Source organism: Corylus avellana, chromosome 4, assembly GCF_965113065.1.
Source record: "Corylus avellana chromosome 4, dhCorAvel1.hap1.2, whole genome shotgun sequence".
Lineage (NCBI taxonomy): Eukaryota > Viridiplantae > Streptophyta > Magnoliopsida > Fagales > Betulaceae > Corylus > Corylus avellana.
This window is the reverse complement of record NC_142493.1, coordinates 26,741,240-26,758,021: the sequence shown is the minus strand read 5'-3', so window position 1 is coordinate 26,758,021 and position 16,782 is coordinate 26,741,240. Positions and strand designations below refer to the sequence as shown.

At 35.8% G+C, this 16,782-nt stretch overlaps 1 protein-coding gene across 2 annotated transcripts; it reads right to left on the bottom strand.

The window, feature by feature from the left end:
* Positions 1 to 357: 357 nt before the first annotated feature.
* On the bottom strand, positions 358 to 15,974 carry LOC132177348 (P-loop containing nucleoside triphosphate hydrolases superfamily protein). 2 transcript variants are annotated; one of them, XM_059589619.2, is made up of 16 exons: positions 15,742 to 15,974; positions 13,850 to 14,058; positions 12,938 to 13,234; positions 11,514 to 11,686; positions 11,237 to 11,431; positions 8,705 to 8,881; positions 7,477 to 7,865; positions 6,514 to 6,694; positions 4,920 to 5,042; positions 4,718 to 4,834; positions 4,336 to 4,440; positions 3,837 to 3,977; positions 3,629 to 3,694; positions 1,849 to 2,007; positions 1,088 to 1,175; positions 358 to 957 (listed from the first exon to the last, which is right to left on the bottom strand). In XM_059589619.2, exons 2-16 carry the CDS (start codon positions 14,019 to 14,021, stop codon positions 902 to 904), a joined length of 2,439 nt encoding a protein of 812 aa, XP_059445602.2. In that variant the 5' UTR covers positions 14,022 to 14,058; positions 15,742 to 15,974; the 3' UTR covers positions 358 to 901. The 2 variants fall into 2 exon arrangements, with proteins under 2 accessions (XP_059445602.2, XP_059445603.2); XM_059589620.2 differs by lacking the exon at positions 13,850 to 14,058 and having other exon boundaries at positions 15,742 to 15,851.
* Positions 15,975 to 16,782: the final 808 nt, after the last annotated feature.

Here is a 16,782-nt window from a genome sequence, read left to right as displayed (position 1 = left end):
TGTTGGACTTGTCTTTATTTTTTTCTGATTTTTTTTTTTTAAAAAGAGAGGGTCAAATATGACGTCAAAAATATGATTCGTCCAGAAACAACTTTATGGACAAACCTATAACCTATTCCGTGTGGCAATGGGTAACTACGAACTACTATAATGATAATTATCAGAAAAATTTGATTCTATCATATATATTATCATGCCCATGTTTACAAGTTCTAGAGTTGTTTATTGATATATGAAATGCTACAAAAGTCAAAAACTTGCTTTTCTACTTCTATAATTACTCCCATTGTCACACCAGCCGTATATATTTTGGTTAATCACAACTCTAGACAGAGACAAATCAATGCAATTTGCTCATGATCTTAAGCAGATGTCATCTGTATAATTATGTCAACGGCTTATAAATTCGAAAGTCTACGATTATCTCGGAAAACCAACCTCACATTTACGTTGTATTTATTCAGAAAATGACGGCTTAAATAAAGTCAAATGAACAACATGAATTCCAAACCCACCTTCACCGGCAATATGCCTTTCAGACGTGCTACATAGAAATCTGGCTTCTGCCTTTCACACAATCAGCCAGCACTGAGAAAACAATACGCAAGATGCAACCTGAAAAAAATATATATATATATATATATATATATATATATATATGCGGCTATCTTATGTCCATGTCATGCCTCTTTTACTTTTCAACTTGTACTTTTGTGTACGAGATGTCCATGCAGACTAATTCAATGTATTGTAATGATATATCTAGATTAATATTATATCTACTAACTTTAAAAGTGAAGGCTTAACTTATATCCAATGAGTAAAGCTACAAAACAGAGGACAATAATTCTAATAGTTTCGTTTTTTTACTTTTGATGTGTGTAGACTTGAGAGAGCCACTCTACTCCATCCCCATTTTCAGCTTTTTCTTCTGCTTTCTTCGCTGATCACGCATACCTGGAAGAGGGAAAATAACAATTAAATGTTGCCACCCTCCACCTAGTTAAATACACATGCACAGGAGAATGGAAAATAAAAAATACGAAGAAAAGAAAACACAAAGGCTGTAAACTATAAGGGGGTATACGTTTCTTCTCCTCTTTTCTCTTTCTCCTAAGATTCTCCACGTTCCTTCGTTTTTCTGCCATCTCTTTCATATCCACATGCATATGCACCTGTTAAGAGATAGATCAAAATATAAAATGCCAGAACTTGGAAGAGGGAGAAGATCGCAAACGGACTGATTCGAGATACTTTTAACATTTAGAATGGTAAAGGAACAACACGGCATATGAATAAAAGAGGTGACTCAAGAATTGTCTAATTCTACATATGAATCATATGATAGGGCCAGAGTTTCGAATGAGTTGGATAAATTTTTGCTACTGCCTACATTCCTTAGGCTACACTCGAGCATGTCAAATATACCAACAAGACAATGGATGTTGGGCCTACAATAACTCCCTATAATTTTTTTTTATCAAAATCATATGCTGGAATATAAACTGGCTATTCACGCTCACATATCATCCATCACCCAGAATTTGGCAAAATTTTCAACGCTGCCAGTATATAAATATATTGATATTATTTTCTGCAATAGTAAATGCAGTAAATAATAATTTTAAACAGTCAACATTAAAGCAGTTGGTAAATTTACTTGCGAAATTTCCATTTACACCCAAACTTCAAAAAGTATAGTTATATAGACACATAACCTTCTAGGCATTATGGGATCTTCGGTAAGGCATCTTATGTATGCAAACTCCCATAAGATCTTTTTTCTTTCTGTTGATAAGTAAAGTAACCATTAAGGCAAGGGTAAATAACACGAGATATGGACACTACCTCATGACCAGCACTACGGAGTGCCTGGAGTGGCTCCACACAATCCTGACCAATAACCACCAATTTCCTTCTTTTGTTTTCTCCTGAACCCCCACCGCCACCAAGTTTTTGCCTAGCAAGTTGTTCAAACTGATCTTGCAGGAGAGGTGAAACACCAGCCTGAAACCAACAAGAAGCAAAAATAAGAAGTACTAATTATAATTCAAAAGTATGTGAGAGTGAGCGGATATAACATAAATAATAAGGTGGGAACAGTGTAGTAGGTTATAATTGAAACCAGAGATGATGCTCATACCGTACAATTAGATCTATCACCCACATTCTTAAGTTGACCTCTAAACTACAACTCAACCACAACTTAGACCTATAAACTGCCACAATGTCTCAAGTTGCTCCCTATGTCAAATTTGGCCGCTCTTTGGTATGAAAAAACATTAGCACATCTATATAGAGGCACAACCGCGCGGCTACTCCTCACCTTTTCAAGAGGGGGCAGCCACCTAACATAGTTGTTTAGAGGAATGGCCGTGTGGCCACCTTAGCATGTAACGACTCAAAGAAAAGCACTAGCCACATCTGCAGTATCACTGCAAAAGGACTAGTCAATTTGGAGCATCTCTAAAGTCACATATAAAGCCTAATTTCACCTAATAAATAAGCAATGTGGGACTTATACTCATGAATGTCTTTATAAACCACTCATTCTACGCAAACCGGGATGTTACACAAGGGTGGCACCCTCTGCTGTGGCAAGAGGTAGCTGCACGGCCACCCTTGTGTAATCTTTATCAGTTTTTTATGGCAATTTTGTGAGTCAGGCGCACGAACAAGGCACGTGCTAACATTTTCTATCCCAAATAACAGTCAATTTTGACACAAGGGGCACTCAAAATCTTGTGGTAGCTTATAGGCCCAAGTTGTTCCTCCACCACTGTGAACCCTAGTTAGATTCAGGCATGATACACTCTTTTAGAGGTCAATTTGAGAATGTAGTAGTAATTTGAGAAGGGAGGGGGTGAGTGTAATTTACCCTAGAAAGTATCAAAAACCTACACAATATTGCATGATCTTTAATGTATCACTGAGATTTAAAACAAGAATAAACTAAAGTAATAATTGAATCTTTATTATCTGACCCTAATAAACAATAGACGAGGGGCCTGGTCGTTATATCTCTATAAGCTTGGTCTCTAAATTACAAAGCTCCAAAAAGCTGAGAATATTGATTATGCCAATAAGCAACTTCAGCGAGTTTTTTTACTGCCTTAATCTGACTAAATAAGTTGCAAAAAAACTTGACCTGCAGAATGACTTATGGATAATGAACCCTGCATCAGAACCCAGTTTCTTTACCTGAGCATGCTCCCGAAGATGCTCACATGAATTCTCACAGAAGTTACAGAAAGTGCTGCTTGCAAAATGCGATAGACTTTGTTTTGTATTTCATCATTCACATTATCATATCTAGTAACTACAAAAACATGTGTATATAAACAAATTCCGTATCATACGATACAGACTAGTACATAACTACATGCATTCCATAATAAAGACAATCTAGACCTCAATAAATTAAAAACAGCACTCTCTCACTTGTACTCCCATCTTCAGACTCCGTTTTACCCAGTGACCAGGTCATTAAGCCCATGTTATATCTATTAACACTTTTGGTATCACCGAAAAGAAAAGGCTTCAGCATCAACAAATATATTTTCTACCAGGAGTGACAGCAGTATAGAAAGGGCAACTAAGTAAATAAGAAAGGTTTCATAAATGGTACCCCCGCCAAATAACGACGTGAAAATGTTCTAGGTTGCAACGGGCGTGACAAAAGCATATTGAGCTCCTGCAATTTGAAAGAAAATATAATGAGCTTATGTAAGATTATTTTCTTTAGGATAATGAATTGGCCAAACTTCTAGATTATTATAAATTTTAACGGTGGCAGGTAGATGGTTAAAAGGAGAACATTCAAGGAAAGAGGAAACCTGCTGCAACATCTTTAATTGCATGGAAGTAGTTTTCTTTAGCTTGCAATTGCTCACTGTTTCCTCCTCGCTGTCATAATTATCCATTACTAATTCCACTGACTCTGCACTTCGCTCTAACCAGCTTTTATTTGCCTTCTCCTAAAAATACAGGCATGCACTCACACAATTTACAAATGAAATAAATGTACATAGCAAAATATAAGGCTGAAAAGTACTTGGTTTTTTATGAGAGAAATTAACCTGTACACTGAATTACGAGAGTTGTAGCCACAGATGTTAATACTTCTTTTACACAACAAAATTGAATTTTGAAGATAAATTATCATCAAACATTAAGGCTTTAGAAGAATCAATAACTTCGTGATAGATTAATCAAGAAACCGATGTTGACCAGCACAGAGGCCCAGGCCACCCAACCCAAAGCTACAGTGGCATGTAAGAACTCAAAATTATATCAGTATTTAAATATATCACCAGATAGGTCAAAAGTAAACACCTGGGAGTCCTTCCGCAAAATTTTGTCTATTTGACGTGCAAGAGATAATCGTTTTTGGACTTCTGGTATGTATGCATTCTCTAAAGGAAATCGCTGAAAACTTTCCTGTGTAAAGGGGAAAAGGCCATGCATATAAGCCACAAATCAATGCTATATTAAGGTAATAACAAAGAACTAAGAATGATAAGTGCTACTGTTAATTTATAGATTTATACAAAGTAGAACCTACCACCTGATTCCCCAAAGCCACAATTAGTACTTAATTTTTTTTTTTTCCTTTTAGTTCAGGTATAATTCAACCAGGAAAACACGAAGGCATCTTATGTGAATCATGCATTCAAGTCTAAAGAAGCATTAAAAGCACCCTTTTCAGAAGATATACCTTGGAAAATGATTTGCACAATGAAGCAAATTTCGATGTCTCGTTTGCCGCGATTAGTGCAATACTGCACCCATCAGCGAAAGCTCTAGCAGTTCTTCCACTTCTATGAACATAAACCTAACAAAAGCATAATTAACATATAGCTAAACTAAGGGAAGAATTTTAAAGAAATACATCAAAAAGCATCCTAATATTAACTTACTTCAGCTGAATGTGGCAGTTGATAGTGAACAACAGTTCGAACATTGGCAATATCAAGGCCTCTTGCTAAGATATCAGTTGCAACAAGTACAGCATGTTCATTTCCACGAAATCGATCAATTGCCTGCATTAAACACACGAGGGTTAAAAGGGAAGGCAATGAACAAGGAAACCGAAATTAATGTATAAACTTGACCACATGGTGACAAAAGGAAATTGGTAAGATAATCAAGCCAATTTAGCTATTGACCATGGTTTTCTCAAAATGCTGCCTTACTAAAAGGAGAATGGAAAAAGTCAAAGTTTAAACGAATGTCTCTAAAGAGCTCCAACAAATATGATAAGACAGTTCATGTACTGAGTGGTCTCAACCTGTTCAGCATTTGTAACCCTTAAAAACTATCTGCACTACGTGTTCTATCCTTTCTTCAGAAAGGAGAATAGAAGCTAAGACCCCATCTTACCCCACCCCACTCATTTACCATCTGAGTTAATGCACCACAGCCTAGATACAGATTTATGTTCCACACAAACAATAAAGCCTTATAACCATGATAACTGGCAACAAGAATCTCTCTCAATTTGCTTGCTTTAGTGTTTGGTTCTAAATAAACACAGAGAAGAGACTATATTCTTCCATCAACATTCTCATCATTTACTAATGACTAAAAGCCCATTAATGCAAGCACAGCTTTGATACATCATATATCATGTCTAAATACTTTAAACAATTTTTAATTCTTCTTTTGGAGTTATTTCAACAACCAATTACGGATTTGGAAATATGTTACTAGCAGTAAACAGAAGCTATACCATCAAGTAATGCCCTATTAAGTGTAAGCTACTTGTGAGAAAAGCTTAAGCAGAGTAATTTTTACCACCATTTACAAACTGTACTAGAATCAATTACCTTATTAATCTTTTTTTTATATATGTAAACGAAAATTCATTAAAAACGTGGATATGCGTAACTCAACTACACAGGAAGTATACAAGAGATACACCTAATCAAAAAAAAAAGAAAAAAAAAGCTCAAGAAAATCATGAAAGTTAGAAATATTAAAGTAGTCAAATGCAATGTCCAGTAGTAAAGAGTATTAAAGAAAAAAGTCTTTAGCTCCACCACCGTCCTTTTGCAGTCTTCAAAATTTCAATAATTTCTTTCCCCTCAAAAAGACTCCACATAAGGCAGAACATAACCATATTCCACATTGTTGCACTATGAGACTACCAAATAACCCTCTCCAACATGTGAATAGGTATGTCACTCATCTAGGCATAACCCAAACTAGCCCAAGACGACTGAATATAGTATTCCATAAGGCGTGGAATAAACCAAAATGTTCATAGTAAGTAAAGCTCGCTAAGATGCAGGGTGCTAATAGTGGCCATAAAGAAATAAACACTGCTTCGGTGTCATAGAGATGGACAAGAGCCACATTAGAAGCTATACGAGACCCTACGAAAACCAAATGCTTACATAAACAGGTAAAATATTGGAGCAGCAGCAAAACTAGCATCACATCAGCCTTCTCATGTGCATAGAAGTAAGCAATTAGATACGAATGCTGCTAATAATTGAAGGAAAAACCAACCTTCAACCGAGCACGCTGCTGCTTTTCACGATGTACTGTCCAAACATTGATGCCAAGAATACGCAGAAGGGAGGAGATATGGCGCGTAGCTGTAATTGATGTACAGAACACAATTGTGCGTCCTTGTCCATGAACACTCAAAATATAATACAAATAGGCATCTTTATCTTCTTCCCTGCATCTGCAAGATATTAAAATTAATAGCATTCCATTGAAGAAGGCATTCCACTTAAAAGATAAGGTTTTTAACAGTTGAGTCTGAATTTCAAATAACTATGGTATCAGTCCTGGGGCATATCTGAGAAGACCACTAGTTTATGGAGGAGGTGTAGTTTAAGTACTTGACACACTACAGCCCAAAATGAAAGTTACTACACTCCATATGTAAAGAGATTCTAAACATCTAGAACCTTTCACTTGGCTCCATATATGCACACAAATCTTCCCACCTGGAACATGAATATGTATCGATAATAGGCAATGCATAGAAGGTGAAACTAACAAAATAGATGTTCACTACATTAAGATATCAAGCACCTTAGGAATATCAGAGATTTAAATGAAGACTTCAATTTTATGAATGGTCATAAAGCCCAAATTATTACACCTCAGATGAATGTATTTGCCAAGGCATGAAGCGGTTCAGAGTATTCAGAGATTTGTACCAATTCAAACAGAGTATAACCTCAAATTACACCAACAGAAACAATAATAATAAAACAGTAGATAAGTAAACATAAATCAAACGCATGCTAGTTTTGATCAGGTACGGAGTTAATTTGAATGAACATTTGGACAATCAACTTACATAGCTACATGCATGCATATAAAAAACCTAACATTAAGCAAATTCAGTAGAAAAATAGAAAAATCAATATGGTATGATAGAGGATGGTTTAATAGGTAAAGTGAATTGGAATTTTCGAAGAAAATATTTCCAGATACCAGATGAAAATTACATACTCAATAAAAGATTCCTCAAGCTTATCTGCCACTATTGATGCATTCGTCAGATCAATGATGGCAACATTAGCTTTCATTCCGGCTCGCTCAGAGAGAGTTTCTATAGAATTTAATCCATCAGTCAATGACTGCTTTGGCTTTAGAGTACCACGCTTTAGCTTCTTACGAAAATCAGCAGATAGTGCTATGGTAGCAGAAAAAACAAATGTCTGCCTTTTCTTTCTCTGGAAGCTTGAAACTGTGACACAGTCTTGTGTATCTTGAGAATGACCTTCAATCGAGCCATTGGTCATAGGAAGCATGTCAATTATTGACTGCAACTCACGAAAATGTCCATTTTCAATCATTCGATCAGCCTCATCCAGCACAAAAAAGGACAAAGAATGTAACTGCAAAGCAAAAATAGTGAGTCAAACAAAATGTGTTTGATCAATTCAGTACATCAACGAATAAAGCACCAGTAGACAGAATATGATCTATCCAACACTTTTGATAAGAATCTGCACATAAATCCAAGAATATGACTCTGATAGTAAATGGAATTGAACTATGAAATCTAAATTCTATTGTCGGGAATTACAAACTTTACAGCTTGGAAGACTACACCGCTTGATGGAGCTCAGTGGTACAAATCAAAAACAAAAATGGTGGAGGACAGTGGTACTGGAATGAACATGAAAAGGTTGCAGTAGTGACAGAAATGCACTTTGTTGCTTGAATATCTATTTTGTGGCTCACATGCAACATCTTGTTGGGTTAAGTCGTAGATGGTTTTGAAGGTCAAGTCATTACGAGTAGAATTAAAATAAGTTTTAATATGGGTTTGTGATTAATGAGAAATGGTTAGTTTTGTAATCGTGGTCACATCTGTAACTTTGGCAATTGTTGTGGATTAATGTTTTTTTTTTTTGGTATTGAGTCAAGTCTAATTTTTTTTAGAAGATTCTAGATGTCTTAGTCTATTTTGTTTCAGTCCCAGTTCACCTTCTATTGGGTTTTATTAAGTCTTTTGATTAATAGTTAAACTGGGATCCTACGCCATGTCTGTCAACCATTTTCAAAAATGGTACTCTTCTTGAAAATGGAAAACACTTTACAAACATTATTATTCAAAGTCTAGTAAATAAACATAATTGAAATTGAACAACAAAAAAGTAAAACCAATTATCTTATGGAATACTGAAATGAACTCCCGTACATGCAATCTACAACATGTATCAATAACTACCTCAACAAGATGCTTTTCTCCTCCTGATGCAAGTTCCCACAACCTCCCTGGAGTTCCAACAATAATCTCAGGCCTCTTTTTTAAGAGTCTCTCCTGTTTCTCTGTCGACATTCCACCAACAATAGCAACCACTCTAATATCTGTTCCATTGGCTACTGCCTTGAGATGATCAGTGACCTGAAATCGAAGTAAAACAGGGGGGAGGGAGCGGGAACAGATTGAAGATTCAATTTCATTTCAAAGCTAAAAACCATCTGATCTAAAGGACGCAAAAGCACTAAAATAGACAAACATGGAGTCTGGAGCTATCAGCATATTTTTATGATAAGTAAACGTAATTTATAAAAGAAGTGCAAAAGGTGCGACCCACGCGCACAAGAAGTATACAAGAGAAACACCAAACTAGAAGAAGAAGAAAAGCTCAAGAAAAACATGAAAACTATAAATATTAGAGCCAAATGCAGTTGTCCAGAGATAGAGAACCTTAAAGAAAATAACCTTTAAATTCCCCATTGTCCATTAACAGTTTTCAAAACATCGATCATTTCTTTCCCTCCAAATACACATAAGTCACAATGGAACCATCTTCCACATAGTAGCATCCCGAAACCTACCACAATGACCTTTCCAGCAAATGAAAAGGTATACTACTTGATTAGGCATAACCCAAGCCAACCCTACAAAGGCTCAAAATGGTATTCCATGGGGCATTAGCCATCTCACAATGTAGTAACAGGAGGTCCACTGACTCTCCAAGACGTCACTTTCTAAGATTATCAATGGTTAGGATCTTCCCCAAAGCAAATGTCCAAGCAAAGAACATCACTCTCAAAGGGACCTTATTCCGCCAAGGAAAATGAGTGCTATTATGGGAAACAAGGTATCTAACTTATCTGGCCAACTATCTTAGTTTCCCAGACCCCAAGAGTGAATGCAGCAGTGACGTACAGTTTATTCAAACAAATAGGAATATTACTCCTTCCCACAATGAGCGTACTGCTTTTCTTTTATGTTTGTCCCAACATGAGTTTCTGTCATCCAAAAGAGTTTTTTTTAAAAACAAAAAAAAATTATTATTTCCTTTCCCATCTAACCTGTTATTCATTTGGTACTCTTCACCATCAAAGACAAGGGGTAATTTTAGGAAAACAATACTGAAAGGTGAAGGGTCAACGCATTTATTGTTTCTCCTTAATGAATCCGCCTTTCACAAAGAAGATACTCACTTGGGAACAATGGAGTAGTCATGCATGTCTCTGTGAGAGTTTGTCTACAAATGTTCAGGTAGCTTTCCCACTAAAACATGTTAGCTAACTACATATACTTGCTACTTCACAGAGAAGCCAGAAATGCTGCAACAAACCATATCTCGCTTCCAGAGATGAAACAAAGCAAACAGATGACTAGAAAATTAAGCAGATTCAAGCTCAGTAAATGAACATAACTTCATTTAGCAGCTTGCTAGCTCTAGCTAAGAGAAGGTATACGGGCCCAGATTTCTGCAGCAGCTATTGGACTAAACACTAGACCATAACTTTTTTTTATGAATAATAAGTTTATTGTACTAGATCACATTTAATGGTTCACAGGCTTGATTTTATTGTATTGAAGGCATCAAGTAGCTTTACATACAAAATTAAGTTGGAACTCATTCAGCACAGTTTGTGTTTGGTATGAATTCAAATTCATTCCATATATTTTGGACCCCAATCAGTGTACTTAAATTGAATTAAATTAAGAATTCATATGAATCCTTAACAAAGTATCAAACCTAGTCATGGCGGGTTTGCTCTTACTGAATCCACTTGAATGACCATTTTTACTAGATTTCAAAAATATCCCTACTTTTTCCATATACTTGAATCAATGAATTCACATGATCTCCATTGCAAAAAAAAAAAAAAAAAAAAAAAGAATAGAATTGCAAAATCAATTCACTAAATTTCATTAATGAATTGAATTTTGAATTCAAATTTCCACTCACTTATCATAGTGAATCAACATGACTTTGAATTCAGTTCAATCATAAATTGGCTCCAAATAGAGTTAATTCCTCATTCGTTACTCCCTCATTCTTTTTTCATGCACACCCTGAACAGATCAATAGTTCTTGTTCGGTATTCACATCTGTCTGGCTATTGTGTCTACAATGATGGAGATGGCTCAAATTTTATGATTAATCTATTCTTAAAGAGTTAAAGAGAGGTTTGTGCCTTCAAATTTTACAGTAGCTGGTATCATTGTAGGGCATCCAAGCATGCTCTTGCTTATCACAACAAGATAGAACAAGCTAGGGTGATAAGAAATTTATGCATGCCCGTGTATGTATGTTTAGATGATTGTATGTGAAGTCACTCTGTCTAAAACCTATGTGTCTAAAAGCTATGTCAAGTCATTCTGTCTAAACCCAATGCAAGAAGCCCATACATAATGCTATTTAGGCTCCAATAGTGCAGATCAGGCTCTCTAACACTGTTCATGCACAATTGAGAGATGAAGTAAACAGAAGCAATACCTAAAGCATTTGAGTACCTGAAGTGCAAGTTCCCTTGTAGGAGTAATAATGAGAGCCCGTAAAAAGCCTTTTGGAGCATAGTTTTCTGCTTCCTCCCCCTTTTTCTCAAGCATCTTTCCAGCCTTTTCTTGTTCCTCCAAGAGACGCTGCAAAATGGGCAAACCAAAAGCAAGTGTTTTGCCAGACCCTGTCTCTGCAGCACCAACAACATCCTGTCGAATAAACAAATAAAAAGACTATAAACTTATTGTCATTAACACCCATGCACCACCTTAAGCAAGAACCTAAACCAACCTTTCCTTGATGAGCAGCAGCAGGAATACAAGCTTTCTGTATTGGAGTTGGTTCCTTAAACTCAAGCCTGTATATTGATTTCATGAGCAGGGGATGGAGCCTCATCTCATTCCATGCATAATATTCAGCTTCATCAACCAACTCTTCTTCAAGATCTTCCTTGACATTGCTAACTACAATAAAAGTTGTGAAGTTCGTGGAAAGCATCTCTTTTAGTTTCACATAAACTTTTCACTACAATCCTACAAATATCACGTTGTATGCTTCAAACCTTATACAGTCTGACTACATGACTCACAAAAAAGATTGAGTTCAACAATAAATCATTGACATATATAGAAATTAAAGCATACACAAAGGGATGGTGTTTCTGAAACAGAAATTGCTGTGCGTGGGTAGTTTAGTATATAAAGAAAGGTGTCAATCCCGGTACTATGCCAATAAGAATTTTCCCCCTTTGCCAAGTCAATTTTTAAATTACTACATTATCAACATGACAATTACACAATCATATATATTATATAAATAAATAAATTTTTTTAAAAAAAAAATGCATCACGAAATATCAAGCAGGTTTTAACTGAACAAAAAATTTAGAATTCACCTAGGGATTAGCACATACATTGATGAAAAAAATTAATGAAACTAACCTCAATTCTGATCACCCCATATCATTGACAAGTAAAGATTTAAAAGAATTAATCAGAAACTTGGAAAAGAAAAAGGAAAATTGCACTTCCCAACCCAAACTATAAGGTCATTTGCAATGTCCTCCTAAAAGCAATTCTTAAACTATGATTAGTCACAATGTCCCCTCCACTACTAAAATTTCACCAATTTCCATCATATTTACCTTTAATTTCTAGATGCTTATCAAGTGATCACCAAAAAAAAAGTGATCATGTGAATAATGTAATAAGCATATGAATTTTAAGGTTTATGGCTGGAAAATGCAATTTATCCCCAAAAAAAGTATAGATATCAAAGATACATCAAGCAGAGTTTGACAAAACCACAAGTATTGATAAATTACCAAACCATAACACATTAAGAGATAAAAAATGTGTATATACTATATATACTGACCCAGAAATTTATATATTAACATACATTGACAAAATTGTGGTCACCAGTACCCAATTAAGTTTAAAAGGTAACCTATGAATTAAGGAATGTCCAAACAAAACATATACAGAAATAAAAATGAACCAAACTAAAACATTCATGACGGACCAATTCAGAAATTAATGAAATATGAAACCATTAACATGGTGAGAAGTCAAAAACTACTTAACTTAAATTCATATGTTACCTTTTAACTAAAATATACAGACCTCACGATGTAACAAATATAGTTATGTTGACATCAGTGTGCACAGAGATTAGTGTATTAAACTGTGTTTAACATTAAGCCAGAAACTGACCAGCTGGGAGTTCCTCGTTTCTTTGGGATTCATTTTCCTTTTGGTTCGTCTTCTTCTTTTCATTCTTCTTCTTTTTCTTCTTCACATTCTCATCCTTCTGCATTTTTTCTTCAACTTTGGCCTTCTCCATCCTCTCTTCAACTTTAGCATCACCAGAATTGCCATCAGCATCACTGCACTTCCGTTTCTTTGATTTCGTACTCTGCTTTGCTTTTTTCTCCTTCCTATTTCCTACCTCAAGTTGAGGAATTTCTAAACTGTACTTGGCCTCATCAATCTCTTCAAGTGAAAGAAACCCTACATGCATTTAACATTACAAATTACCATCAACCACGGACAAACTCAAACCCCTATAAACCCTAATCCTCAGTTTGCTCACTAAGAAAATTTAGGGAAGAATATAATTTCAACATCAGAATTTTCAGTACCAAGTTAACTCGAAATCAACCCATTGCGTAATTTAAACCAAGACCAAAATCATGAACCATGAACAAGCTTAAACCCTAATTTTCTGTTCGCTTTCTAACAAAATGTAGGAAAACATCTCGTTTTAAACCGACAATTTTAGAATTCCAAAAGCAAGAAAGGAACAAAAATTGGAAATCTTTCATTTAGTTTCCTCGGTTTTCACGCCAACCGAGGAAAATAAAGAGAAACCTCAAATTAAATCGAGGTTTCTCTTTACTTTGGAGAGTATGATTGTGCGCTCATCTGAGCCTAACTACAAATATTTCGCTTGGTTGAGTTGAATGTTCCATTTATTCCAAATAAAGAGAAACCTCAAAAACAGAAAACATAAACTCAAAAAAAACTTCTTCTTCTTTGTTTTTCTTTTCTTTTCTTCGCTATTCCTCTTCCTTTTTCTCGGAATCCAAACAGAGCAACTAATTAAATCGACGAACGAGGCCAAACCTCCTTCGAGTTCGTTAGTACCAACGACCATAGAGAATGAGTCGTCGTCGGGGAGAGAGGAGCTCCATGTGAGTGATTCGAATCGCTCGAGCTCTGAGTCCTGTGCAGTTCGTTTTCTCCAGTGCTTTCTCTTTGGAGGTTGAGAAGCGAGGGGTGGGGATTCGGCGGCCATGGCGAAAGAGTACGCTCACTGCTTGCCAGCACGTTAACTGCGAGTTTTAGCGGCAGGTTCTTTAGGCCCAATAGGAATAACGTGCATTTAGGAGAGGGGCAAAAATACAAATAATACTGTTTAGGGAGCGTTAAGCAGATACCCTGAAGTACATTCGAAAATATTTCAAAAAAATTCACCCACATCAATTTTTTTAAATTTAACCAACACCCTTGAGTAGCTACAGTATTTATAAATCAACATATAAATCATGTGTCGACGTCTAGATGAATGAGATTATGCGATCTTACTTAGCAAACATAATTGATCGATTAAAGATACGAGGCAATAACAAGATGCAAATATTACGGTTCATATGAATGTAAAGTCCATGGGCATGTACCATGATGATACTGGGTAATATCTATGCTCGTATAGAGTAAAATTGGGGATAAGGTGTGTCAAAGAAAAATTCATGAATTTGACCTTAAAGGAAGTATTTTATCGAAAATTGGGTGCAGGTCGACACATGATTTATATGTTTGGTTGAATTCGTCTATTATGGTCTTAAGTGTTTCACATGACTTATGTACAATCATAAATTTGTACGGGAAAAAAATCATAAAATATAATGTGAAGGGGCAAGTGGAGAGAGAGAGAGAGATAAATAATACATTTTTGAACGCTTACCTTATAAAATACAAAAATTTCAAGTGAATTTTTTAAATTTAGGGGGGACTTCAGCCTCCCATCCAATAGCTTAGGTCTACTAATGACTATGAATATATAAGCTATTAGGTACATTCTCATTACAAGCCAGCTTTCAATTGTGAGTTATACTTCAAGTGTGTATCATCTGGTATAAGAACTAACCACAATGTCGAGTGTGAAACCATATGCAATTCATTAAGTATATGATCGAATAAGTTGCAGTTTTGTAGTCGAATTACAAAGGAAGCGAGCTATATGCAAGATTAAAATGTATTGGTACTAGATATGAGCATAGTGTTAAGTCATCGAGTACTGATAGAATAGTGAAGCTAATAAAAGAGAAATTGCCACCATCAAGTAAGTGTTGATAAAGTGGGTCGCCATTAACATCGACTACAGAGTGTGGTGATATGGTATGATTATAAGTATATCACATAGCGTAAGTACAATATTAATCATGTGTATATAAGTTATTAAGTATCATCTTCTTGTAAGCCAGTTTTCAAATGTAAGTTATATATGAGGTTTGTATGAAGGGGTGGCAAAATGGGTACCTGACACGACCCGATTACGACCCACGGGTACCCATTACACGATTAGCCTATACGCAGACACGACCAGTTTAGCTAAACGGGTAATCGGGTCTGACACGATTATGACACGAAAATAGCCGGGTAACCCGACACGACCCGTTTTACCCGTTTAAAATAACCAGGTCTAATCGGGTAGACACGACCCGTTAAATCCCTAAACCCTAATCTATCATTTCAACTCTGTAATCACTTGTATACATACAAGTTTTTATAAATAGAAGCCAAAACTCTCTGTCAAAACTCAAAAGCACCAGAGAAACATTTCTACAAACACCTTCTAGTCATTTAACTTTATATTCATAATCACATCATATCTGGCTAAATATACATATTTTCAATGAGATATTTGATGAACCAAAAACAATAACAATAACAATCAGGACAATACCGCAAATCAATACACAAACAATTCACAGAATATGATCAATATATGATACCCAAAATCAGAGTCCAGAGATAGAGAGAGGCGCGGCTGACGGCGACGGTGAGGACTGAGGAGTGAGGATGCCTTGCTGAGTTGCTGACGGTGACGGCGACGGTGAGGATGCCTTGCTAGTTGCTAACGGCGACGGCGAGGAGGGAGAGAGAGAGAGAGCCGAGACTCGAGAGGGAGACGGAGGGAGAGTGAGAGACCAAAGTTGAGAGTGAGAGAGGCAGAGGCACGCCGACTGGTTTAGGTTTACAGTGAGCCGTGCCGCTGCCTTATTGTTTATCCTTTAGAAAAAAATAAAAATAAAAAAAACCGGGTCTGGCGGGTCAACCCGCAAGACTTGGATACTGTGCGGGTCTGACGGGTCGACTCACCAGACACGAAATTATCGGGTCTTAATCGGATAGACCCGATTACGACCCGAACCCGATTATGCCAAACCCAATACCTTTTTTTCGTGTCGGATTCGCGGGTCGTGTCAAAATTGCCGGTCCGAATTTGTATCATTGTCACGGTTATATGGGTCCAGGGCTGGCTCAATGTATTTGGGAGCCTTAGGCGAAATTTTGAAGTTAAACATTATTTTTTTAAATATTTAAATATTAATTAAATAATATTTATTTTAATAATATTATTATTATTTTCATTCTCATTGTTGTTTCATGACTTTTAAGTTTAACTTTTAACTGATGTTTCATGACTTTTAAGTTTAACTTTTAACTAATTGCCCAAAAAAAGTTGATGTGGTATATTTGTATTTTTAGGTTAATTTGTCTTATTTTACAATGAGCTTATTATATTGGGGCCTTATTTTAAAGGCCTTAAATTTTTATGAAAAACAATTTTGGGCCTTATTTAAAAAATAAAAAAATAAAAATAAAAATTAGGCCTTACTTTAAAATAAAATTAAAAATTTTTTTAGGCCTTATTAAAATTTTTTTTGGACCTTATTAAAAAAAAAAATTAGCGTTACTAACTGGGGCCCTAAGTGACTGCCTCAATGGCTAGGCCATTGAGCCGGCCCTGTATGGGTCCCAACCACCGGTAA

Coding starts and splice junctions, on each gene's coding strand:
- LOC132177348 (XM_059589619.2), bottom strand. CDS start 14,021: ATGGCCGCCGAATCCCCACCCCTCGCTTCTCAACCTCCAAAGAGAAAG. Junction 5,043..6,513: donor AGCAGCGTGCTCGGTTGAAG/GTTGGTTTTTCC, acceptor TGTTTAATGCAG/GCAATTGATCGATTTCGTGG. Junction 958..1,087: donor GAGAAAAGAGGAGAAGAAAC/GTATACCCCCTT, acceptor TCCCTCTTCCAG/GTATGCGTGATCAGCGAAGA.